General features: G+C 52.1%; 1 protein-coding gene across 1 annotated transcript; it reads right to left on the bottom strand.

Annotated features, from left to right (window-relative positions):
• Positions 1 to 1,034: 1,034 nt before the first annotated feature.
• ADAMTS8 (ADAM metallopeptidase with thrombospondin type 1 motif 8) lies at positions 1,035 to 22,176 on the bottom strand. The gene is made up of 9 exons (XM_082684073.1): positions 20,935 to 22,176; positions 13,053 to 13,292; positions 11,598 to 11,733; positions 10,769 to 10,936; positions 9,510 to 9,811; positions 6,835 to 7,018; positions 4,228 to 4,400; positions 3,931 to 4,106; positions 1,035 to 2,224 (listed from the first exon to the last, which is right to left on the bottom strand). The coding sequence occupies exons 1-9, from the start codon at positions 22,120 to 22,122 to the stop codon at positions 1,654 to 1,656; spliced, it is 3,138 nt and encodes a 1,045-aa protein (XP_082540199.1). The 5' UTR covers positions 22,123 to 22,176; the 3' UTR covers positions 1,035 to 1,653.
• Between the last annotated feature and the right edge of the window lie 2,121 nt (positions 22,177 to 24,297).

A 24,297-nucleotide genomic window follows, 5' to 3' on the forward strand; every position in this document is an offset into this window, starting at 1 on the left:
GACCATATGGAAGACTGAGCCAGAAAGAGGGGAGGAGATACAGAGTGGAAGTTGGGATTTGGGGGGCTCTCAGGGAGGTCTTGGGGGCAGGTGAGCAATGCAGTTCTGTGTAGAAAGGACAGAGGGGGCACCTGGGGGTTTCAGTCCGTTAAGCATCCGACTCTTGATCTTGGCTCAGGTCATGATTGTGAGATTGAGCCCTACATCGGTTGCTGCTCTGGACGTGGGGTCTGCTTAAGATTCTCTCTCCCTCTCCCTCTGCTCCTTCCTCTGCCCTCTCCCTCCTCCCCCTGCTCACACACGCACATGTGTAAGTGCATTCTCTCTCAAAAAAGAAAGAAAGAAAGAAAAAGCTGAGTGGGGCCATTGCAAGTGTTGGGGTCAGAAGAGTTGCGAGGTGGGGATAAATTCTGACGTGGAGAGAAGGGGCTGAGGTTGTTGGGATGATGGTGCTTAGAAACATTTCAGCATTCCTCAAGTTCTAGGAGAATCTGGTATCTCTGGCTGATCATTATATCAAAGGGAGGATGGGGTGTTCGCAGAGTGGATGGGATAGTCTTCCTCGAGAATAATGAGTCCAGAGGCATCTCACTGCCACTGCCACCTCCAAGTCAGACATTTCCCCTAGAGCTGTGGTTCTTAAACCAACAGGCTCCACATTACCATGGAACTTGCTAGAAATGCAGATTCTCAGAAACCCCGCCCCCAGCTCCTTACCCACTGACTCGGAAACTCAATTTTTTTTTTTTTTTTGGACTCGGAAACTCTTGGTGTAAGGCCCAGCAATCTGTATTTTAAGAATCCCTATAGATGATTCTAATGCCCACTGGAGTTGGGGAACCCCCGGTGTAGATTATAATGAAGAGTTGCCGGAGGGAACCAGATTCAGCAGGAGGGAGGCCTGAGAGCCCAAGGCCAGGTGCCAGCTTCCCTGGGTGTGTTCGAGGTTAGCTGACCGAGTGTTAGCTCCCGTCCTTGGGCTTCGGGTCCTTGGCCCTTTCCAAAGAAACATTGAACCAGCTCATACCACTGCCTTGGCACAAGATCACACTTTAGTTCAGAGACACATTTGCATAAATACTTGAAATGGATCCACGCCTGCAGGTGGAGGCCTGAGAACCCGCGGCTCGCCACAGTCCTTCAGCTCTGCAGCCCCTCCGGCCATGGAGCTGAATGCCGAGGACAGTCACGGTCACTTCTGAAGACCGTTTGGGGGCGCAGCTAGGGCGCTTTGACATTCATCATTATCCTCCCCACTCTGCACTTCTCTTTTACTAAGGTTTTTCCCCTCTGAGGTAGATTATTTATCGGGGAAACCAAATAGGAAAACTTTTTTTCATTTGACTGTGCTAGTCCTTTGCAAACAGGCTGAGTCTCCTGTTTGGGTCAATAAGCGCATTTTTAACCTTTTAACCTATACCCTCTACCCGAACCCACACTAGGTCCTACCCACCAGATAGTAGACTTTAGGATCTGTCATCTGCATCCTCGTCTCCCCATTAGGAATTCATGCCACATGGAGGGGCTGTGGCAATGACACGCCTGGGTAGACCATGCCACCTCCACAAGTAGGGTCCCTGCAGTGGGTACCCTGGTCTGTGCTCCAGCACCCCGAGTCCATGAGCACGAGACCATCCCCCACCCTGCCCAGGATCACAGCGGGCAGGGCTGGCTTCCACAGGGCTTGGCATCCTCAGGTTTCAGAGCTTCACTGCAGGTGGTGGAGGCCTGGCCGCTGGGGTCCAGGCACTCCACGGTCCGCCGCTGCCAGCCGGCTCCACAACTGCTGGAGCACTCAGACCAGTCCCCCAGGACCCACTGAGCGTTGAGCAGGGGCTGGATGACGTTGGTGGTCGCTCTCTCCTTGCTGTTCTGTGTACTGAAGTTCACGTCATTAGGAACGAAGAAGGTATACTTGACTTTGGGGGGAAAGACCTCACCAGGGACAGTCAGGAGCTGCACGGTCAGAGGCTCGGGCAGGGGCCGGAAGCTCTGTAGCCGCTCCAGGGTGGCAATGGAACCGCTGTATTTAAGGATGGTCCCCTTCACCAAGATGTCCTGCTCTATGGCAGAGATGGCCAGGTTCCCGTTAAGCAGGTACTGCCCATCGGCCGTCTTCAGTGCCAGGTAGTTGCCATCGTTCTGGACCCCCGGGTGGCTCCGTTGTTTCACATCAATGTTAGTGGCACCAGCCGGGATGGTCACAATGTCATTGTAGCCATAACTATGATAGGAACAGAAAGACAACCTGAGGACCCAGCCTAGCACCTCAGCAAGTTAGCGTGCTGGTGACTAGGGGGGCAGTCATAGAGGGTTAGCAAAGCATCAAGCAGTTGCCCCAAAGTTCCTCATAACTACAGTGGAGACCGACAAGAATGTTTTGCACATTGGGATTTTCAAGGGTTTTTGCTTTGCTTGGTGGCTCTGCTTCAAATGTTCGCACTTTGGATGTGTGAATCTGGATATCAGCACAGAGGAAGACATCCCAGAAGGACTTGCCAAGCTGTCTGGGTGCTGCTGAAGCTGGCAGCTCTTGGCTCAAGTGAGATCTCAATCCTGCTTAGCTCCCCGCAGGGCCATAAACCTTCACTGGGCCCCCTGCATACCCAGAGTTCAAACCCATGCAGAAAAATCTGCTCCACACACCAGTCCCAGAATCCGACAAGAATGGACATCTCTCTCTACCTCTTAGAGCCTATCAGCCCCTAGTATTTGGTTCATAGGGGCCCCAGGTCAGGAGCCAGAGTGAGAAAAGTTGCTTCTAGTTGCCTTCCTCTGTGTTTCAGCTCTACTATAGCTCTAGGACTTTACATGGGATGGAGAAACCTTAGTTTTTATTCTTCTCTTCTGGGGCGAAGTGTTTGGGTTACAAAGGCTGGGAGGAAAGCAAAGAAGATTGAGGACAGGCAGTTGGTTCTCTGCTAGTCTTGCCTTCAGCCCACTCAGGCTAGCTGCTGAATCTAGGGCAGCTTTGAAAGGCTCTGCAGCCCCATATGTCTAACGCCTATGAGAAAGCCGGCTAACAGACCCAGGATCTGAATATCCCACACCACATGCTTCTTTTTTTCTATATCTCTTGAGTTTAACTTTGAGGCCTGCCAAGTTGTCTGCTGTTCTGTTCTCCTAGCCGGACGAGGTGAGAGATGGAAAGAGACCAAGAGGGACGCAGCATGGCCACATAACTTATGCCATGGCCCTTCCTCTCTGGGAATCGTAAGCCATGGCAGGAATTAAGACACCTGGGCTCTGCTCCTGGCTGTCATTAACTATCAGTATGACCTCAGTCATGTGATCTTTTTGTGGCCTTGGTTTCTTCATCTGTAAATTGGGTATAAGAGTACTGGCCACCTGATAGACTTATTTTAGGAATCAAATGAGGCCATAGAAATGAAAGCACTTAAGAAAAAAAAGAAGTGAAAGCTCTTCCATATTAGGAATTTCACGAACATATGGCATTAAGGTCCACAAAAGCGTCCGGAGTTCTCAGATTCATGAAAGCAAGGCCACCAAGATCCCCTTCTTCAGACCCCCTTTTGAGTGATCCAAAAAGGATGGGACTCACTGGTGTAGGGTGGGGTGTCCTTCCCAAAACAGGCCCAGAAGAGCTGTTTTCTGGCAAGGTCCCAGGTTACTCAGCAGAGCTCTATGGCCAGTTGACTCAGAGCTGACACACCCCTATCCTTAGGGCCTCTGGCTGCCCTGTGCCCCATCCGCTCTATGGGGCAGACCCCGAGCCAAGTGTTCCGCCCATCTCATGACTTATTATGGTGATTCTGAGATAGACGGGACTCCCAGTGCTTTACAGAGAAACTACAGCTCAGGCCCGCATGGGTAGCAAGTAGCTGCCACAATTCACATTAAGGCCAGTGTGATGCTGAAGCCTATTCCATTCTTGTAGAACCTACGCACAGAACTATGGGTGAGACTCACCTGGAGGGGTTGAGGGAACCAGACACCTTCCTGCATGAATTGCCTTTGCCCCCACACACCCCACATTTGTCCAGCTTTCTAGGCGAGTCCACCACGTGGTCACAGCCAGCCTTGACACACTGGCCACGGACACAGATGGCCAGAGTCTCTGGTCCACACAGGGTGCCATCGATCACCTGCAGGAGGGAAATGGAAGGTAACAGAGGACGTGGTGTGCATAGAGGCAGCCCATAGGTGGGGTCGGAGCAGGGGGCCTTCCTCCTCACCCGTGGTTCTGAGCTCCAGAAAGATTCTCACCTTGGCCTCGAACACTTTGAATTCACTCCTTCCCCGGGCTCGGCAGAACAACTTGCAGCGGTCCCGGGGGGACACCCCTGCATACTTGGGGACCCACTGTAGGAGGTTCCCATCCATGTCAGTGTAATTGTAGGCATTATACTTCTCACACTGCTGCTCCCTGAAGCTTTTCCCTGTAAATTACAGAGGAAGACACGGTATGACGTTGACATTCCTTGCTGAAGCCGGGAGGACCCAGCAGCAGAAATGCCAGGATTCAGGGCCCCTGCCTTCCTCCTGGTTTTGATCCAATCCCAGGACATAGGTTCAGTGTCATCTGGGCCCAGCGTTCCTAGACATGTCTGACCTAGGTCCGTGTGGCCTGGGAAGGAGCCTGCAGCCTCAAGCTGGGCTTTCTGTGACAAATATTCTTTCCATTTGGGGAAGATACCAATGCTGTTTTATAGGTGAATACACTTAGGAACAGGGGACAATCAGTAAGCTCGAACAATCCGTGGAGCATATTTTTGGGCCCTGCTAATCATGCTCTGTTTTGACTTCCTTGGTGACTATGAACGTGTGGCCAGAGACTGTCAGATCGACATCTCTAGCTCTGACCTTGCCCCTATTACAGCTCACCTATTGTAATTCCAGATGTCTCTGGGGGGCCTCCACGGGTAGCGGTGCAATTACCTCCAGCTCAGAAAAAAGCCCAACCCCACATGGTTCCTCCATGAACTGGTTTAGTTTTCTTTTGGGGATACTGCCACATTTTGGTGTGAGACGGGCATCTGGTATCCGCTTAACACTTGAGTATCTAGATCGACTATTTCCAACCTGTCCTCATGTCCTACACACTATTTGTGACAATCTGTGATTTTAAGTGTCTCCTTCCCACTCTCACCATCTGAGTCCACCCTCCTCAAGTCCAGGCCTCTTGGTTTCCTGTGAGACCTAGTACCCAACCTCCTCTCCCATCCTGCATCATGCTGCTTCCAGAACAGTCTGTCAGAAGTAAGAAATGTTCCCCACACCCCCCAGATCCTGAAATTAAAGCTGCTCTTACTACTGAGGTTCTCTATCCTAGCTGTATCTCTGCATGGCCTATGGAGACTTTTCAAAACACAGATGGCCCTACCTTCCTCCTGAGAGTCTGATTCAATGCATCTGTGGGGTCCGGGCCTCTGTGTTTCAACAAGCTTCACAGGTGACGTGACGGGACAGCTGGCCCAGAGAACCTCCAGAGACCATTTCAGCTTTCCCAGATCTTTGCTGTGCAGCCTTGAAATGTTAGTGGGCTGCTTGACTCCAGCCGAGTGAATGCTAGCCCTCAGAAGCCTCCCCTCTCTGCGTGGGCATGTGTCCTCCCACACCCAATCACCATCTCCAGCCTCCAGGCCCTGCACAGCCTTGACTCCCTGTGAAGCTTCTGGCTAGCCCAGGCTTTTCCTTGCTCTGGATTCTGCATAGGCGGCGGCCCCAGCCTCAGAGCTTTAGGCTTTAATTGCTTTGTAAAAGGCATATGGATCTCTACGTAGCCTGCAAGTTCTCTGAGGACAACGAGCATGCTTTGTGCTTTTTTACAAAGTCATTTGCAACATCCATTATAGTTTGAGCCACACGAGAGGCACTAAAAACTACTTATTGATGGAGAGGCTGATCCCGGGGTAACGGAAATCACAACGTCTATCTTGTGCCTTATCTTCATCCCTCCCCTTCGTCTCTCTCTCCCTCTCTCTCTTCACTGCATATGCCAGGCAAACTCTCATGATTGCAGGGCAAAGTTTCTAGAGCCGCATGCCACTGCAGATCCTTCCCGTCTTGCAAAACTGCAAAGCCTACAGATTTCCTCATTAGACACCAACCCAATGTCAGTGTGTCTTTGCACTTGGATGCATCTCTCTTAAAACTCTGCTTGTCTTTTGCTGTCTGCCAATATTTCCTGGAGCTGCACAAAGGGGAGTTGGATGGGATGGTGGGGAAAAACTGCTAATGATTCCCTCTCACCAGTTCTGCTGCTACCCCTGCTGCCTCTGAGTTAATGTGTGTGCTCTCTCTTGGGTACTAGGGGTGTAGGAATGTATGTCAAGGGGAGGTAGAGGCAGTGCTGCTCCCTAGTAAGCTTCCATCAGGCAGTTGCCACGGCCTCAAGGGAAGATGGGCAACTCTTCTCAGCAGGAATGTGCATTAGAATCAGATTCAGAAACGCTCCCTCCACCCTGGGCTGAATGTTGGCTGGAAAGACAGTAGAGGTTTGGCTCTGACACTTGCTTTGGAAAACACTTCTATTCTGCACACAGACGAGGGTTCAGATGCCTCCAGAAGGATTATTATCTGAGACGTTAGCCTCTGCAGAGCTCCTCCCAACCCCCTGAATAAGTTTGGTTGGGAATGACATCCTTGATTTCCACATCTTGGAAGATCAGGGCAATCTCTTTCCTTGGCTTTGCTACACTCTCCCAGCACAATGAGAGTTGGGGCCATTAGGGTTTGTCCTAAAACTTGGTGCCTTGCAGGGTCTCTTTATGTCTGGCTCCCAGGAAAGCTCTGCATCCCGGGAGACCCACCCTACTTCCTGTCTGGGGATCTGCTACAGTGACAACAGTAGTGGCTGTCAGGTCTGATTACCGTCAGGGGGGCATTCCTCTGTGTGGCATGACTGATACTTGGCTCTCCGACCCAGGCAGTATCTTCCTCCGTTCTGAGGCTCAGGGTCCTTGCACTCACGGTGTGAAAATTGAACTCCTCCTCCACAGGTCCGGGAGCATTCTCCCCAGGGTCCCCATGGGGCCCAGCCTCCATCCACCACAGCCTGCAACACACAAGGCCACACTGAGTCAGGAGCAGAGGTGGGGAGGCCTCAGCTCTCAGTGTAACAAGGGGCCATGGCCCTGACCTCCTCATCTAGTTATGCTCATCCTGGTGGGTGTTGTTCAGTAAACTGCCTTAGTCATTTTTTAGTGCCTGTGTGGCTTACTTGGAGATTGGCCTCTTGAACACAGAGGATGTGCTGGACTTGTTCACTGCTAACTCCCCAGTGCCTAAAAACAGGGCCTTGCCATTAGTGAGGTGCTTGGTATTAGTTGTTGAATGAAACAACATTTTATAGGAATAAAGTTGGGTCTAATGCAGCAGTTCTCCATCAGGGCCATTTTTATCCTTTGGGGACATCTGGCAGTGTTTGAAGACACTTTGGTTGTCACAGTTGGGGAGGACGTATGTTGCTGGCCTTTAGCAGGTAGAGGTTGGGGCGCTGCTAAGCATTCAGCAATGAAAGGCCTACCACAAGCCTCCAGTAATGTGCGTCCAACAATGAACATCCAACAGGGAACATCCAACAATGAACATCCAACGGGGAACAACCAACGGGGAACATCCAACAAGGAACATTCAACAATGAACATCCAACAATGAACATCCAACGGGGAACATCCAACAATGAACATCCAACGGGGAACAACCAACGGGGAACATCCAACAAGGAACATTCAACAATGAACATCCAACAATGAACATCCAACGGGGAACATCCAACAATGAACATCCAACGGGGAACATCCAACAGGGAACATCCAACAATGAACATCCAATAGGGAACATCCAACAGGGAACATCCAACAAGGAACTTCCAACAAGGAGCATCCAACAATGAGATTCTAACAATGAGATTCCAACAATGAATGCCCAAGAATGAGCATCTGACAATGAACGCCTAACAATGAAGAAGACAGTCTCCTACAACCAGCACATATGTGACCCCAAATGTCTCTAGTGCTGAAGTTGAGAAGTCCTTATTTAAAGGAATAATTGCTGGGAGCTGTTGCTATTGGTCTACTGGCTCCCAGTTCCAATGGTAGGATAATGCCTGGGAAATCATCAGAGTTGCTTCCATCCTTATAATCAACCTATGAGAACAAACCTTTGCCCTTGATTGCTTCCGAGTTTTAGAAAGGGAAATACTTGTAAGAAATGACAAAAGTAATATCTGCTTATATAAAAAATGAAAAATACAGAAAAATATAAAAAAGAAAACTTAAAAAAACTCCACTACCCCAGTAAAACCACTGATGGGAGTTTCATCAATAATCTCTCATACTTTTGCTCTGAATAATCATAAAGATGTGATGTCTTAATTGTACATAGTTATGATTCTGTCACATGTATAGTGCTCTATGATCTGTTCTTTGCCCTTAAAAATAGACGATAAACATCGTCCCATGATCATTCCATGTCAAACTCTCCCTGAATTGAGCTTGGCTCTGGTGCTGGGGAATGTTGGACAGACCTCCTCCCCTACTCTCAGTAATGTGTGAAGCACGTGCTTTGGGGAGGGAGGGGGTAGAAAGACTCAGTACAGAGAAGAGAAACTCAGTGTCTGGAGGGGGAGGATGAGAAGAGGCTGAGGATGGATCTGTGACCGCTGGCCTGGATCAAGCTTAGCCAGAGTGGGGCTTACCTGAGCCAAGCCGGATGCCGAGCCTCAGAGAAAAGGACATGCTGCTGAGGACAGCGCTCTGGAGAGTGAGTGCTCAGGCCACCCTGGTGATTCAGGGCTGGGCCCGGACCAGGCCGTGAAACTCAGCGGATGCTGTCTCATAGGCAGGGCTCAGTGACTCTCAGTAGGAGAAATGTGATCGGCCTCACAGTTTGCAAGTATTAAGAGCAGGGCAAAGAAGCGAATCATTTAAAAAACTCTCACTGATGTTGCCTTGGTTTTTCTTGTTTAAGTTTACTCTGTCCTAGGCCAAGTTGTCTCTGCCTGGCCAGAGACAGCTGTGATTCCCTCTCTCCTCCTGAGTACGGAAGGCTCACAGTTAGTCTCATTCTCCTGACCTCTGAATACGCATGCAGCTGCGACAGGGGTGGGCTAGGAATACTTTTCCCTCAGCTCTTGATTGAATGTTCCTCTTCTGCCATCCCTCTGTCTGTTTCTAATGGAATTCATAATGGACTCCCTTTACTGAATGCCCACAATCGGGTCTTTGTGCCGGAAGGCTTCATGCCTATCTCCTACCCTCATAAACCTTCAAGAAAACTCCAAAACAGTTCCAAAGGGGGAGTTCCCAGAATGCCCCGAGCACGAGCGGCATCGTCCGCCTCGTGAGTCCAGCCTCAAAGGGCTCCTCTTGAGTTTGGCTAAATAAGCTTTGCTTTATTTGTTAAAAGAGGAATGATTTTACTCAGAAGTCATAGTTGCAGCCTGGTCCAAAGTCTCTTCAGTCATGGCTCTCCAGTGTGGTTTCCTCCTGGAAAATAGCCCTCCCTTCTCTTTCCTCCCACACCCCCCAGTGGCCATCCCTCACCTTGGGCCTGTCCACTTCCTCCTCAGGCAGACAGCTGCCATCCCAGCAGAGGTGCCCAGGCCCACAGGGCGTCCCATCCGCCCATGGCAGACTGCCGTTCTTCGTGTGGCAAAGGGGCTCGGCGCCATCCATGTGGCACCAGAGCTGGGCGCAGACGTCCTGTGCTGAGGTGTTGGGGCAGTGGCGGAAACCCAGCCCAAAGATCTGCTTGCACTGCTGGTCCAGCTCATAGAGGGCCCTGCGGCCTGGCAGGTCTGACGGGAGGGGCAGGGCCGAGGTGGGGGCATCCAGGAGACAGTCTCCTGAGAAATGGAGGCAAGCAGAGGAACAAGAATGACGAGCAGGGGTTTCCCACTCTCAGCTCCCCCATGGCCTCCCACCTTACACTTACATCCCTACTGATGGGGTGTAAGGCCTAGCCATCATAGTTTCTTTGACCATAACCTAACAACGGTCAACACTCAATCATCTAGATGAGCTTATCCAATTTTTGACTATAAGTTAAGTACAATTTTATTAGGATTGAATGTTTTTTGGTTATCCAGAGCATTCTACATACATGCAGTGTGCACCTAGGGATTGGAACTGTAATACTGGTCTACAGCACGTATAATTGGGGGCGCACATGTGCTCTCAGAAACCACGGCATGCAAAATAAAGCCCAAGGACTGATGTTTGGATAATCTACTAGTTTTGTATCTTAGGTGTCCCTGTCTCCTTCGATGAGAACAACCAAGGGTAAGTTGTGTTTCCACTGCTGTACTGAGTAAGCCGAATGGTTTTAACCCAGCACATCACCCACCTGTACTCCCTACCCTTGCTCTCCTACTGACCTGTTCCCTGCCTCCTTGCCATTTCTGAGCTACTGCACAATCTATCTCTCCAGCCCCGATGGTTTCTTTTCTCCTCCGTACAGCATCCTTCCATTCCTTCGAACCTCCAGACAAACCTTCTCAGACTAATTCCACTTGCTCTGGGATTTCATCTAACTTAGCTCAGCATGCTGGCTGCTGGAAGACAGGGCAAGGAAGACTAGGCTTGTGGGGGATGGTTAGCCTGCCAGTGGCACACGAGGCAGGGTGAGGAGCACCTCTCTGATGTCGGTTCTACCCGAATTGTCTCTACTGCTCTGTGAAAGAGCTCAGCCAGAAAGTGCCTAGGTGCCAATAGCACTCCAGCGATCACCGGGGCAGGCAGGGCAGACCCCAAACACCAGCAGCTGACGAAAAAGAAGCAAAGAGAAGCTGAGGGACACCTACCGTGTCCCCCGTCCAGGAGCTCCGTGAGGTACATGGCACTGCAGGGAGACCAGGGCAGCGTCTTGTTCAGGTGGACGAAGAGGGGCGCCATCATGTGGTGTTTACCCATGGGCCCAAAGAGCCGTGCACAGGGTTTGGAGTCATCATGCGGCATGCTGAGGACATGCCCTGCAGGGGAGAGAAACCCAAAGCCCATCCTAGTCAGTGTCCACTGCCCTCCTGCTCACCCTGTCCCACCCCAAGGGCTCCCCACATGGCCCAGCACCCCTCTCCCTCTCTCTGACCCCTCTCTCTCCACTGACCAAAGAGGGCGTCTCAGGGGACAACCAGTCACTAGCTCCTCACAGGGGCAGCCATGTCCTTATTCCTTAAAGATTTTTGGTTTGGGCTTCACTCTGGGCTTTTCTCTTGCAGAAAACCTGGGAACCTTGATATCCCTTTGTTTTCTGCCTCAGCCTGTCCTTGTCCTCAATGAGTCACTCCCTCACACAGCGCTCTTTGCAATTGATTTTCCCAGAATTCTTACCGTTACTGCTTCGCTTGGGCAAAGCGTCACAATTTTACCCGAGCGTTTATTTCATTTTGGCGTTTCCCTGGTGACCCCTGATGATGGTCCAAGACCCTATTTTAATATTATGGCCTCAGCTCAGGGTGAAAATGGAGAAAGCACAGTACCTATTTGCATATAATCACTCTGTCAAAACTCTGAGTGGAACCTGGTCAAGTGTGAGAGCTGCATCTTCCTTAGCCCCTGGGCTGGCCTGGATTTGAAAGAGGCTGTTCCCTTGGACAGAATACAGTCTAGTCAGCTTGGCATGGGAAGTCTTACCGAGCTCGTGGGCCAGGGTGTAGGCTGCTTGGAGCCCCTCATCCTCGATTACAGAGCAGCTCTTGTTGGGGTCGCAGATTGTGCCAATGTCCGCCACACCCAGGGTGTCACACATCCCCTCCTTCCCACAGAAGTTCTGCTTGGTGGAGAGAGTGAGGGTGTGACAACAGACATACAGTAGGAAATCTTCCTATTTCTGCTCTTCCTGAGTTGAAGGAAATCTTTTTTTTAAAGAGAAGGGTAGAGAGAGGGAGAGGGAGGGACAGAAGGCAGGGGAGAGACACAAGGCAGGGGAGAGAGAGCGTCTCAAGCAGACTCCATGCCCAGCACAGAGCCTGACACAGGGCTTGGTTTCACAGCCCCATGACCATGACCCGAGCAGAAATCAAGAGTCAGATGTTGAACCGACTGTACCACCCAGGTGCCCCTAAAGGAAAAATTTTAAGCTGAAGGCCCTATTTCTTTGCAAAGGCCACTCATGTGAGGAAGTCTACTTCTTTTTATTCTTCTTCTTCTTTTTAAATTTCTTCTTCTTCTTCTTTTTTTTTTTTTTAAAGATTTTATTTATTTCTTTGACAGACAGAGATCACAAGTAGGCAGAGAGGCAGGCAGAGACAGAGAGAAGCAGGCTCTCCGCTGAGCAAAGAACCCAATTCGGAACTCCATCCCAGGACCCTGAGATCATGACTTGAGCCGAAGGCAGAGGCTTAACCCACTGAGCCACCCAGGCACCCTCTTTTTCTTTTTCTACTTTGGTGCGTCCTACGGCTGGCTGGCTGCAACTTTGTGTCCTAGAGTTGGTGTGTCCTAGGGCTGGCTTGGTCTGGGAGTCAGGATAGCATAGTTCTGAAGAGTACTGACCCTGCAGCAAGACTGCCTAGGCCTGACTATATGGGTGCCACCACTGTGGGGGTGGGGGCAATCTGTGCCTCAGTTTCCTCCGTTGTAAAATGGGCCTGTGTGGGCTTGTTGTGAGGACTGAAGGCATCAACAGGGCTTGGCACATGTTATTAGATTTTCTAGCCTTCAGGAAGCTATCTGTTTCAATTGCACAGCTAGGAGGACAAGCCTCCTTGTTTGGAGAAATCTCGAGGGTGACCCCCAGTTTCTTGCCTCTGTGTTTAACAATCATTGTGGTGGACCTCCTCTCTTCATTCCAACTCCAGATTTTTGCCTGGGCAGTTTGAGCCCATTTCCTCTTGCTATGACCTCAGCAGACAGCTGGTCACAAACTTTTGGAAAAGAGCCCTTACGAGATTCCTCTCCTTCCCTTGCAAATACCTCACACTTGTCCTCATGACCTCCCCCTCATCATTCCACACACGAGGCTCCTGGCGTCCAGCTGGGGCCAGCAGGGAGACATTTCCCATGTTTGGGCAGGCCCTGTGGTCCTCCCTTTGATCCGCCCATCCCGCCTCCCTTCCTGCCTGGGCTCTCTGGAGCCAGCCCACGGACCTGTCTGGTGAGCAGAATGGCCGTGTCGAAGTGTTCTGGGTGCCGGTCACTGGGCTGGTTGAAACGCCGCTGCCAGCTGCAGAAGTTGCGCAGGGTGAGCCCCCCATTGTCAGACACTTCCGGGCCCCACTTTTCATCCTCCACAATCAGCACTTTTACCACCATGAGGTGGATGGCGTTTTTAATGCTGGGGTGCTTGTAGATACGGGCTGCCACGGACATCAGCGTCAGGATGTGGTTCTGTTGGAGAAGAGGGAGCAGGGGGAGGGAAGGGTTCAATCTCCCAGCCCATGGTCTTCTGCCTGCTGCCACCGCCCCTCAGTGTGCCAGGCTCTGTGCTGGGCACTGGATATACGACACTTGCAGAAGACTCACAAAATCCCAGAGGTCCTGGCCTGATTTCTTTTCATTTTACATATAAGAAAATTGGAGGCTCAGTGAGTGGCCCAAGATCACAGAGCTAATAGTGCAAGGCCAACATCGGAACCCAGATGGCTGGGCTCCAAAGCCTGTGCCTTTAATGTCTCGACCAGCCACATGTGGCTGTGTAAAACGGAGTTAGTTAAAATTCAATAAAATTAAAATTACAGTGCCTCCACCACACTGGCCACGTTTCAAGTACATCAGTAGCCACCTATAGGTCAAGGCTTCTGTATTAAACTGAGCAGACAGGACATTTCTAGCATCACCAGAAGGTCCCATGGGACTGTACTCATTATTCTGCTTTAACTTGAACACCCAGCGCCTCCCTGCCAAGCATCCCCATCCCCTCTCTGTTCTCAGCCCAGAAGCAATTACTGGAGTGTTCAGGGTTAGTAGGATGTGTCCCTTAGAAGCCAGTGGAGCCTCTTCCTGGTGCCTGCTGGGGAAACTTCTCCTCTTCAGGATGAGCCCTGTTAACCTGAAATCGTTCCAACAGGCACCACTCACGGCGAGCCTGCCCCCGTCACCAGACCCGCACCTCATTAAATGGGCACGCTCACTCTGTGAAGTAGGCATTATCATCCCGGTTTTATAAATGAGGGAGTAGAGAGGTTCACACGAGTTAAATAAGCTGTCTAAGGTCACACAGCTCTGAAAGCCAGGACACCAGCCCAGGCACGTCTGTCTCTGAGGCCTACACTCTTCAAATGAACTTTCCCAGTGCTTGACTGCTGGGTTTCTGGACAACCACGAAAGGTTTCTTCCTTTCTGCCAGGGGCTTGAGAGGAGGCAGTGGGCCTAATGAGAGCCAGGCGCTGAGGATCACACCTGCTTCCAGTTTTGCCCAGGCCAGCTGAAGGAGTTCACATCATTGCTTGGCCTCTGTCCTATCCTTGGCCTGCCAACTGCTCCCAAGGCTTTGGAGGCGGCCAGATGGAGCTCACTCTCCTGCCTCAGGGACCTCGAGAAGTGAGTCCTCTTGGATTGTTTTGCAGAAGAGAAAGGGGCAGAGGCACGCATGCCTTCAGCCCGGAGTGTGGCCAACGGAGCTGCCATTCATTTGCCGTGCTCCCCGTTCCCTAGGGCACCATCTCCCGCAAGCCTTTCTTTTTTCTCTCCTGTGGTCTGGAAGGTAGGAGTGGAAGGAGGGGCAAAGAGGGTGAAAGGCTAAAGAGGGACACTCCGTCGGTTGAGGCCACGTGTGGGAGTTCCAGACGAATCCTATTATTTGTGAATGGGATCTGTCTGTTCACCTCACGGGCAACAAGCCAGGTATTTTGTAAGCCCTACAAACAGGGGTTGGCAGGTTTCTTAGCGTGTCAAGCACTCTCGCTATGTTTAGGCTGATGTAAACATCTTATCAGCAAAGCTGAAACTTGGCGCTTGCTCCTGGAGCTGGATTCCTGAGGGAGAAAAGCAATCACATCATTATGCAACTGGGGGTGAGGGCTGAGGAGTGGGAGCTTGCTGAGGCTGCTTCCTGGCCAGACCTTTGCTGTTCCCAGGGGGCAGACAGAGTCTCCTGCTCTCTTGCCCCAGGAGAGGTTGAGTCTGATGGGCCAGGGACCAAGACATGAAATTTCTTCAGAGCTAGCCTGCAACTCTCCGCACAAGATCTCTTCACTTTGAGTCTCAGTTTCACAGTCTCAGAATTGGGGAGATGATGTTTTACCAAGAAGATGTTAACACAAGAGCATCAGTCCCGGAAGGTTTGGGTTTAAGAGGGCTCAGCGTTCTCAAGTGACCAGATCAGACTGAGGTTCTGGGGCAACGTGGCTGAGTGGGGACCATGCACCCCAGTGACACAAAGGGTGTCAATTTTTGCGCAAAGGAAGAGGTGGGGCATCAGGGGAGGCTTCCCGACACTCAGAATTTCAGGGAGTCCTCTCTGCAGGTCAGGTATCTCAGAGCATCCTCTAGACACTAAATAACTATCAGGTGAGTGGGCTTCAGAGCCATTTCCCGTCAAGGAAGTGGGTTAGAGTTGAAAGCATTTGGATGTCCTCTGGATGCTATTTCAGAAGACAATTTTCATTGCAAGAAAACTGCAAGGACTACACAGTCCCAGTGTTTCTGTTAAAATCCCCAATCCTGGTTCTACTCACCTCCCCTTTTGTCTTGCCTCACTGAGATTTTGGAGGTGGGAGGTACTACCATCCCCACTGTTAGCTCCTCTGGGAAACCATGGCAGGGATGCCTGATATTTGCAGAGCATCTTATAGATCCCTAGGGGAAGGACACGGTCGGGGCAGTAGCTGAGGGTCTGTGAGCCTCTGAGTCTTGGCCAGTACCCCGGGCCAAAAGGCTAAGCCTGACTTAGAGTTCCATGGAGAGAGGGCTCAGGAGCCAGTCAAGAAGAAGGTCAGATGGCTCACTCTACCACCTAGTGCCTATTTGTACTTCTTTGTGCACCATCGAGGTGTGGGCTGCTTGCTGAAGAATGTGAACGAGATGGCACCCCTAGTGGACTGGGGGAACAAGATGGCACCCACCATGGCAGACAGCCTCCAAGAACCATCTCAGGCAGGTGGGAGCCCATGACCAACCTGGCCAGGGGTGGTCAAACAACCCTGCTCTTGAATGACTTGGGGACCTCATGCTCCTGATTCTCATTAGGAAAAGGCATGATATTATTTTAGGCAGTGTCCTTCTTCATTGGTGCCCCTACAACCTGAAGAGAAAGAAATGGCCTAGGCAGCTGGGCTGGGTCACAGCCTCTTTGATTCTTTGTGATACAACTCAGGACATTCCTCCCCCAGAGCTCCCATGGCAGCCAAAGCCAACTGCTGTGGGAGTCTAGAAGTCTGGGCCTGGGCCAAATGCATTTCCAGCAGCTCCTGTACTCAGAGGGTCATCCCTATGCTTTGCTTATTTGCTCTTCATACCGTGGTTCTGTCACTGCTTCTTGCAGCACTCCTGGGAGAGGCAAGGAGAGGAAGAGCAGCATCATGGAAACTCTCTGACCTCAGCCACTGGTGCCCTACTTTTCCTACTGGAGGGTCTCTCTGGGGCCCAAAACTGCTGAGGAGGTGGTGGAGAAGCAAAGAAGAGTAAAGAGGCAGTGGGAGAAAAGAGAGGGTCCTGCACTGATGTCCTTCATCTCTCCTCGTTCTCAAAACAGCAGGGGGCAATGTCACCTCTCCAAAACCACACACACTTAGCACAAGGGGTTAAGCTTAAACACTCTGAGCAGAGCAAGCTGAAAAGGAAGGCCTCCCTGCCGCGTGGGACAGCAGAGCTGACGTGGCAGTGGATTGACTGCGAAGGCACATCCTACCCTGACAAACACAAACATCCTACCCTGACAAATCACCAAAGGCAACTTCAGTATTAGCTATGCTTTGTTGAGCACCTACTATGTGCCAGGCACTGGGTCATGTGCTTTCTGTGTTTTATTGTATCCTCCAGGCAATGCTGGGACATTGGTATAACTGTTCCTATTTTTCTGGGGAGGAAATCAAGGTCCAGAGAAATTGATAACTTGTTCAGGGACACTCAGCTATATCGATGATCCTTCAAAGTATATGTTCTTCATCACCCCACTGACTGCCTCCTCTCCTCGCTGCTACAAGGACAGCCACAGCATAGCCAAAACAAACCCAAAGCACGCCAGCAAGCAAGCCTACCCCTGGCATTGTCTATACCTGCAGAGGCAGAAGTGGTTAATCAAAGACCTTTGAATATTAAGGCACTTTCTTTGGGAAAGACTTCCTATTGTTATTCATTCTGACTGGAGCAGACAAAAGAGACTTGTTCGCTTGCTAGGAGGGGAACACAGTTCACACGTGGACATGTCTCTCCCCCTTGAAGATGTAGGTAGCTACAGAGCAATTGGGGCACGTGTCTGCTTCGGTTATTTTCCAAACCAGGATGCTTTTGCGAGTGAAGACGATGCTATTAATAATCATGCCAGAAGAGGCCTAAATGGGGACTGTGCTGGGATCTGTGATCATTTTAGTATTAGGGCTTGTGGAAGACATTTTTCCAGAGGTTATGGGTAAGGGGAGAAGGAATGGCTGGGATTTAACCCTCTTCTGAAATCACTTACGGGTAGCCCGACATCTTGGGAAAACTATGGTTTCCTCTGGGGATGAGGAGTCCCCCTCCCTGGACCCTCTCTGCTCAGCAGAGAATGTAGAGCTCAGCTGGCCAGTGATACACTGGCCGGTCAGAGTTCTAGTCTGAGCGTGAGGCGCGGCTCTGCCCACCACACACTGCTTTCCGCGGGACACGTTTGTCCAGGCAACAATCAGCGGCAGCCGGATGCAGACAGAGTTAATGGCGTCTTCTGAGGTGGTCCCTCCTTTCAGAAAGCCCCCTTTGTCTGAGCTCATTAACTCTGAAACCAGATAAGAAGGTGGGCGGCAGGGGCCCCTTCTGTCAAGGGATTAAGTGAACTCAAGTGTGCAGAGTTCTGGAAAACTTCATTGTCGCTTCACAGTGTGACCAGCCCAGAGCATGGCTAATTCTTTCTGTTGGCCTTGAAGGTGGTTTCTTCCCAGGATAGGGCCTCCCACTTTGGCTGGGCATCTTTGGACTGCTGGATTCCGCGACCCATTCCCACAATATAGACAAGTGGAGGGGGTAAGCTGAGCCACAGTCACAGGCCCTCCTTCGGCTAAAGAAACCTCACGGTACAATAATAAAGAACACTGCCCCCAGATTCAGGAGACTGGGGTCATGACCCAGCCCTGCCGCTTACCAGCTGTGTGACTTTGAGAAAGTCACAGATTCCCTGTGAGCTCTACCTTCCTCCTCTGCCTCTCTCAGAGGTATTTCTGCTGAGGTGATGCATGCAAACCATTGTACAAACTGAATGTTCTCAGAGAATGGCTTCCCCACCGAGTGATGAACTTTCTAGAAGACTCATCATGAAGTACCCTCACTGATGCTTGCATTAATCCTGATGACCTGGATCTGCCTTCACAGATGAGGAAATGCACCCTCCAGGGGGTAAATTCTCTTCATCCTTACCGTATACCTCAAGTTGCTAAGACATCCCCATACTGCCTTCCATCCGCGTTAATGAAGTCTCCAGGAGACTCCCTGAAGAATAAAGAACTGGATTCTATTTCAGGGAGATGGGTCTGGGCAGGAAAGGTCTTGGGGAACTAGAACTTGACATTCATTCTTGTCTTGACTGAGCTCATGGACCTGTTAAGGAAGGTCAAGGGACTGAGCTAAGAAGTTCAAGTCTATTCTGTGGCATCTCCAGAGCAGGTGAGCAGTCAAAGCAAAGGGGTCAGTGGGAGGTCATAGGAGCAGCAGTCCCTCAGCCCCTGCCCCATCCCAGCATGGTGACAGCAAGGGTGTAAATGGGCTGTGACATAATGAGACCAAGGCGGGGGTGATGGAGCTGGTCCAGTCGAAAGCACTTTTCCTTTGGGTGTAAGACCCAGAAGTTTGTACTCTAGGGAAAGGACCTCAGCCTACACAGGGGCCTGATGTGCTCTTCTGACCTGCATAGGCTGGCTGGGTACAAGGTGTGGGTCTGTGAATGGCCCAGAAATGGTGTATGTGGAGGGGGAGGGGATGGGATAAGCATGCCCCTGTCATCCAGCCAGAAATCTGGGCGCGCTCCTGGGTGTCTATGTGAAGAGAACCTGGGGAAGACCCAGCCCAGCCAAATACATCCTTGAGGTAAATACTCAGTATCTTAAATTACTAGGTGATGGTGGGCTGAGACAGCTAGACGGTAGGAAAGCACTAGAGAAAACCTTTTGACTCTGAAGTCTGAAAAGTCATTACATTTTCTGATGCTTCTTTGTGTTCTTGTCGTATTTCCTATCTCCTGGTTCTTAGGCCGAAGTCAGAACCTGGTTCCTGCATAGGGACGGACTCCAGCATCTCAGCTCTGGGTTTGCAATGATTGTACTCTCAGCCTCTTTCTGGTAGAGCCGCCTAGTAGCCAGGTGTGGTCGTCCTAACCTGTGATGGGAGAAGCCCTGCTTGCCACCCTCTTGAGGACTTGCTTGGGGAAAAGGAGTCAGAGGAGTCAGCTGGTCCCTCCCCCCGCTCTCAGGGTAGTCAGGGAAGCGGATATTCAATCCTTATAGTCCAGAAGCCCATTGGGAAGACTGCACTGATGGCTCAAAGCTGCCTTAACGGTGCTCTGGGAGAAGTGACTACTACAACAGTGTGCAAAGGGGCGTGCTCCTGCAGGAGCCAGGGAAGCAGCCCATGGACCTCTCACCCCCAGCTCTTCCCAGCCTTCCATCTAGATGCATTTCCCAGGGATTGCAGATGGATAAAGACGGCATGCATCATCTAGATTGTTCTGTACCGCTGATGCAGAAGCACTCATACCCCCCAACAGTCAGGCATAGGCTGAACCTAGAAGAGGGCTACTGGCCAAAATTGCCATTACAGAAAAGGCATTAACTGAGCTGCAGCAATGGCCAGGAACCCTGTGGCAAGCATCTCTGACCTCTGGGCAGATCAGGTGTTCTCTACCTAGCACACCTCTGGTTTTGTGCTCCCCAGGGGAAGAGAAAGCACAACTCTCTCCCGGAACTCTTGTACTTCACCAGGTTCTTGGGGAAGGAGTTGGGACATGGGCTGACATAGACTTCTCCTGCCAAGGCTGCACCCCTCTGAGTCTAGTTAGACATGGTTTGGCTACAGGAGTTGTCCCCTGAATTCAGTTTTCCTGCCCAAGCTCAGGAGAAAGCTGTGTCTGGGCTGAGAGCTGCTGGGGTGGACCAAGGAACATTAACTGAAAGAGCTCATATCCCCACTCCCTTCTCCCCTCCCTTTTCCACTGAAGCTTCAGTTTCCCAGGCTGAGCCCCCAGGCAGAAATTCTGCTCCCCTCCCTTTTTTGTGCTGATGCGGGCGGGCACTGCCAAGTTCAGGCCAGGGCCGAGTGCCAGGTTGGCAAGGTAGTCCATGCCCCTAGATCAGAACCAGCTGGGCACACAGAAGTTGGGCAGCCCCTTTCCAGGTTCAACTCCCTCCAAACAATATCTTTTACTTATGGCAACCTCAGTTCTGTCTGCAAAGGGAATGAAATAGACCCATCTTTCCGTCCCAGCTGACTATCCTTGGGAACCTCTCAGGTCTGGACACAGTGGAGGGCTGAGAAATGGAGGGTGGGGTGGATGCTCTTCCCAAATGTTCAGTTATCATCTCTGTTGGGAGAGGCAGGTGCCTGGGGGAGGGGGCGCGCTTTAAAACCCACTTTAGTTCAGTTTGCCAAGTGCTGAAGGAGATTCAGGATGCAAGGGGTGAAGGTGGGCAGCAAAGGAGGAAGCACCAGGACCTCCACTCTAAACTGCAAGGGCCGCGGGGCGGGGTCTGTAGGTGGCCCAAGTGTCAGAGGTTTAGAAAAGAGTTTTTGCACTTTCTCAGGAAAGAACCTTGTTGGGGTCAGTCTTGGGAGGATGAGAAACTGTAAAGAGATGATTTGGGAGGCTCTAGGAGGTGGCTGGGGGCCTCCAGGCAAAGTGAGTCAGTCCTACCTGTAGGTCGGCTCCATAGAAGGCAGCCATGGACGCATCGGCCACCAGCAGCGTTTCCACGAAGCGAGCCTCAGACACAAACCGCTTGGTCCTACTCGTGGCCCCCAGGGATGGTGGCAGCTCGCTGGCGCCTTCTGCCTCCTCTTCTTTGCCCCCTTCCTCCTCCTCCTCCATTTCCTCCTCCTCCTCCACCTCTTCGCTTTCCCGCTCCTCGTCTCCTCTCTCCTGCCTCTGATCCTCTCCCTTCACCTCCCACTCAGGTCCTCCGGGGAGGGGGTGGGCTTCAGAGGCGGCAAACCCGGGGGTCTCACGGCGCGCCCCATGCCCCCAGCGCTGCAGGCGGTGCGGCTGGCGCAGGGAGCCCCCTGAGCCCTGCGGCTGGATGGTGAACTCCTCGCCGTCCAGCAGGAAGGAGCCGCTCAGCCCGCGGCACAGGCTGACGGCCGCCAGCGACTCGGGCTCCCCATTCACCGTGCCAGAGAAGAAGCAGTCGCGCAGCTCCTGCTCGCCCCCGGCCGCTGGGCCGGAGCCCCCGAGGCGCTCGATCTTGAACTCGGGCGCCAGGAAGCTGGCGTCGGGCTCCAGGCGCAGCACGAAGCCCTTGCCGAAGGCGGACAGGTGGAACGCGAGCTCGCCCGCGCTGCCGGGCAACCGCGTGGGCTCCACCAGCTCCGAGGCCTGCCCCCGGGCGCCGGGCCGGGCCGGGGCGCCGCGGACGAGCGGCGGCGGCGGCGGCAGCAGCAAGAGCAGCAGCAGCGGCAGTAGCGGCGGCCACCGAGGGGCGGCGCGGGGCATGGGGGCTCCGGCTGCGGCGCGGGAGAGGGAAGAAGGCGGCCCGGCGCGGGCAGGTGTTGGCTGCGCGAGCGCAGCCCGGCCGCTCTCTCCAGGAAAAAGCAAATCAATCAGCTCGCTGGCCGACTCTGCCCGTGGGGGCCTGGCGACGGCGGCGACAGCGACAGCGGCGGTCCCCGAGCGGCCCCTCTGGCTGGCGCAGGCCGCTCCTCCTGCGCCCGCCCGCCCGCCGAGCCGAGCGCGAGCAACTGGCGCCCCGGCCCGCGTGCGCCGGTCCTCCGCCCCTGTCCCGCGCGCAATCCGCGCGCAGCCGCCTCCTGCCTCCTCTCCACCCCGGGAAGCACCGAGTGGGCTGCCGAGCCCTTCGTATTTATACTTCCTTCCCGGCTTTGACATAAGAGGTTTATTTTTGATCTCTCACTATTCCCGTTTCCCCTCCCCTGGGATCAGAGAGAGAAACTGAAAAGAGGGAGCGAGAGAGGAGAGAAAAAAAATTTTGGATGAAATGTAAAACCAATCAGGAGTCAGCAAGACTCGTTCCCCCCACCCCCCTCCGCAAGTGTCAACTCCAACTTTTTTCCCCTTCCCTTTACGCGGTCCCACATTAACTCCTCCAATGCTGGACTGGCTCTTCAGGCAGAGTCCTTTGGGAGGTCCCAGTCGCTATCTCCTTTAAGGCCAAGTGCCCGGAAAACAGCCTCCTAGAGGCTTCTGCACTGCCCCCAGAGACAGTGTTCCATCCCTGCAGAGTCACTCTGGGGATCTGACTGTCGTAGATCTGGTGTTGGGGATCCGATGTGTAAAAGAGGGGTCTCCGGAGAGGTTCCAGAGCTTTTCATTGTAAAGCAAAGGGTGGAGGTAGGAAAGGTCATACTAAAATCCTGCTCCCCACGAAAACCCACATTTTCACCACCAGCTGCCGTTGAGAAAAAATACCACCAGGTTAACACAACCAAGGACTTTGATACTTGCTTTATCCAGCGGCTGCAGGGCAGAGCCCAGCACAGTGGTTAATTACCAGAGGTGTGGCTGGTAGCAAAGCAGAATCTGGAGGAATTCCCAGAGGGAAGGTGAGCGTTTCCCTAGGAAGGCAGCAGATTTTCAGCAACTGCCCGTTGGGGAATTCTTGATCTGAGTGCTGCTCAGGTCCCTGGGGTCTTCCTGAAAGGTGGCAAGCTCCCTCTCACAGCACTGCCCATAGCTGTGGGTGCAGATGTGTGAGAATTGATTCTTTCTGTCCCACCCTGTCATCTCCTCCTAGGACGATAGGGGACTGCATCCCAGAGAGAGAGCGGAGTGGCGTGATCTACAGTCTCCACGAAGGACCACAAAGCCCAGCCATTCGTGGCACCCCCGTCTTAATGGCACAGCTCTGAATCTGATTCAGTGTCCTGTTCTCTCTAGGTATAGGCTTTAGAGTCGCCCCTCTCTGCCCTTGTTCTGAGTTGTCAGTGCGGGAGATTCATAGGGACTGGGACCTTTAAGTCCTTAGCCAGCTCCCCTATACCCAGCTACCCAGTTCTCTGCCTGTGTTGGGAGTACTGAGGGTTGAGGTCCTTCTTGCTTTTTAGCCCATGAACTGATGGCTATTCAACATGCATGTGAGACCCTTAGCGCTTTGTCACCTCCAAAGAGGAGGCTCTCACAAATGCAAAAATACTTCTGTGACTACAGAACCGGGAGGAAACCCTGCCAAATTCCCTCCAAGGGTCCCCTCGGTCTACCTTCTGGGAAACACAGAAGAATGGCTTTCAGTTAGATGCAAGGATGAACTAACAGCTGTAGGATTGCTTTTCCTGGACAATTTACAAGACAAGAATAACTTGAGTCTCGGATGTTTCGGGAAAACACTTCTGGAGAGAGGGATATGGAAAGAACTGCACCTACAATCCTTTTCCAAAAATGAGCAAAGCACTGCATCCCAGCACAACGGCATGATAGTCCTGGGAGAGACTGACCTGGACAGGCAATGAGCAATCCTGTTTACTTCAAGCCTGTTATAACTTTTCCGTCACTGGCCTTTGCTTCTTAAAGCCCCTTATCACCATCTCCCAGAGGAAAACTCCCGATTTTCAATAGCAGTTACGCCCTACACATTTCCCTTCTTTTTCCTTTGTAAGCCTCTGAATGGAGAGGGATGGGGCCGTTGTGTTCCATACCCTATTCTCTCCTACAGAATGTATTAATAACTGCAGGCGGGGACTTATCCAGACCAGGGAAAGTCTTGCATGTCCTTGGAGCCCTCTGGTCTCAGTTGGGAAGGCTCTGGAAGTTATTTCTTTTTTCAGTAGTATGAAATGCCCCTAAACACAGGCCTTTGGAGAGAGAAGTTAGACAGTGATCTGTGGACTTTATCCTGCCCCTTTTCAACAATAACAACAGCTGCTGGCTGGCTCGGGGCTGAGTGGAGTCTGCAAGGCTGCCCCCTCCTGGATTCATACTTCCCAGGAGATGCTCCATGCTAGTCAGTTTCCAGGGGAGCACCTGCCACTTGCAGAGCGACCTCAAGGTGTCAGGCTTGCCTTACTTATGCTTAAACCCAGTGCGTGCCCTTGCCCTAGGACTGAGAGG

Source organism: Mustela nivalis (assembly GCF_964662115.1).
Source record: "Mustela nivalis genome assembly, chromosome: 9".
NCBI classification, from domain to species: domain Eukaryota; kingdom Metazoa; phylum Chordata; class Mammalia; order Carnivora; family Mustelidae; genus Mustela; species Mustela nivalis.

Excerpts from the sequence above, each read along its gene's own strand:
- ADAMTS8 (XM_082684073.1), bottom strand. The coding sequence starts at position 22,122 with ATGTCAAAGCCGGGAAGGAAGTATAAATACGAAGGGCTCGGCAGCCCA. Across the intron at positions 4,401-6,834 it reads AGAGGAATGCCCCCCTGACG|GGAAAAGCTTCAGGGAGCAG; the intron begins GTAATCAGACCT and ends TGTAATTTACAG. Across the intron at positions 4,107-4,227 it reads TCAAAGTGTTCGAGGCCAAG|GTGATCGATGGCACCCTGTG; the intron begins GTGAGAATCTTT and ends TCCCTCCTGCAG.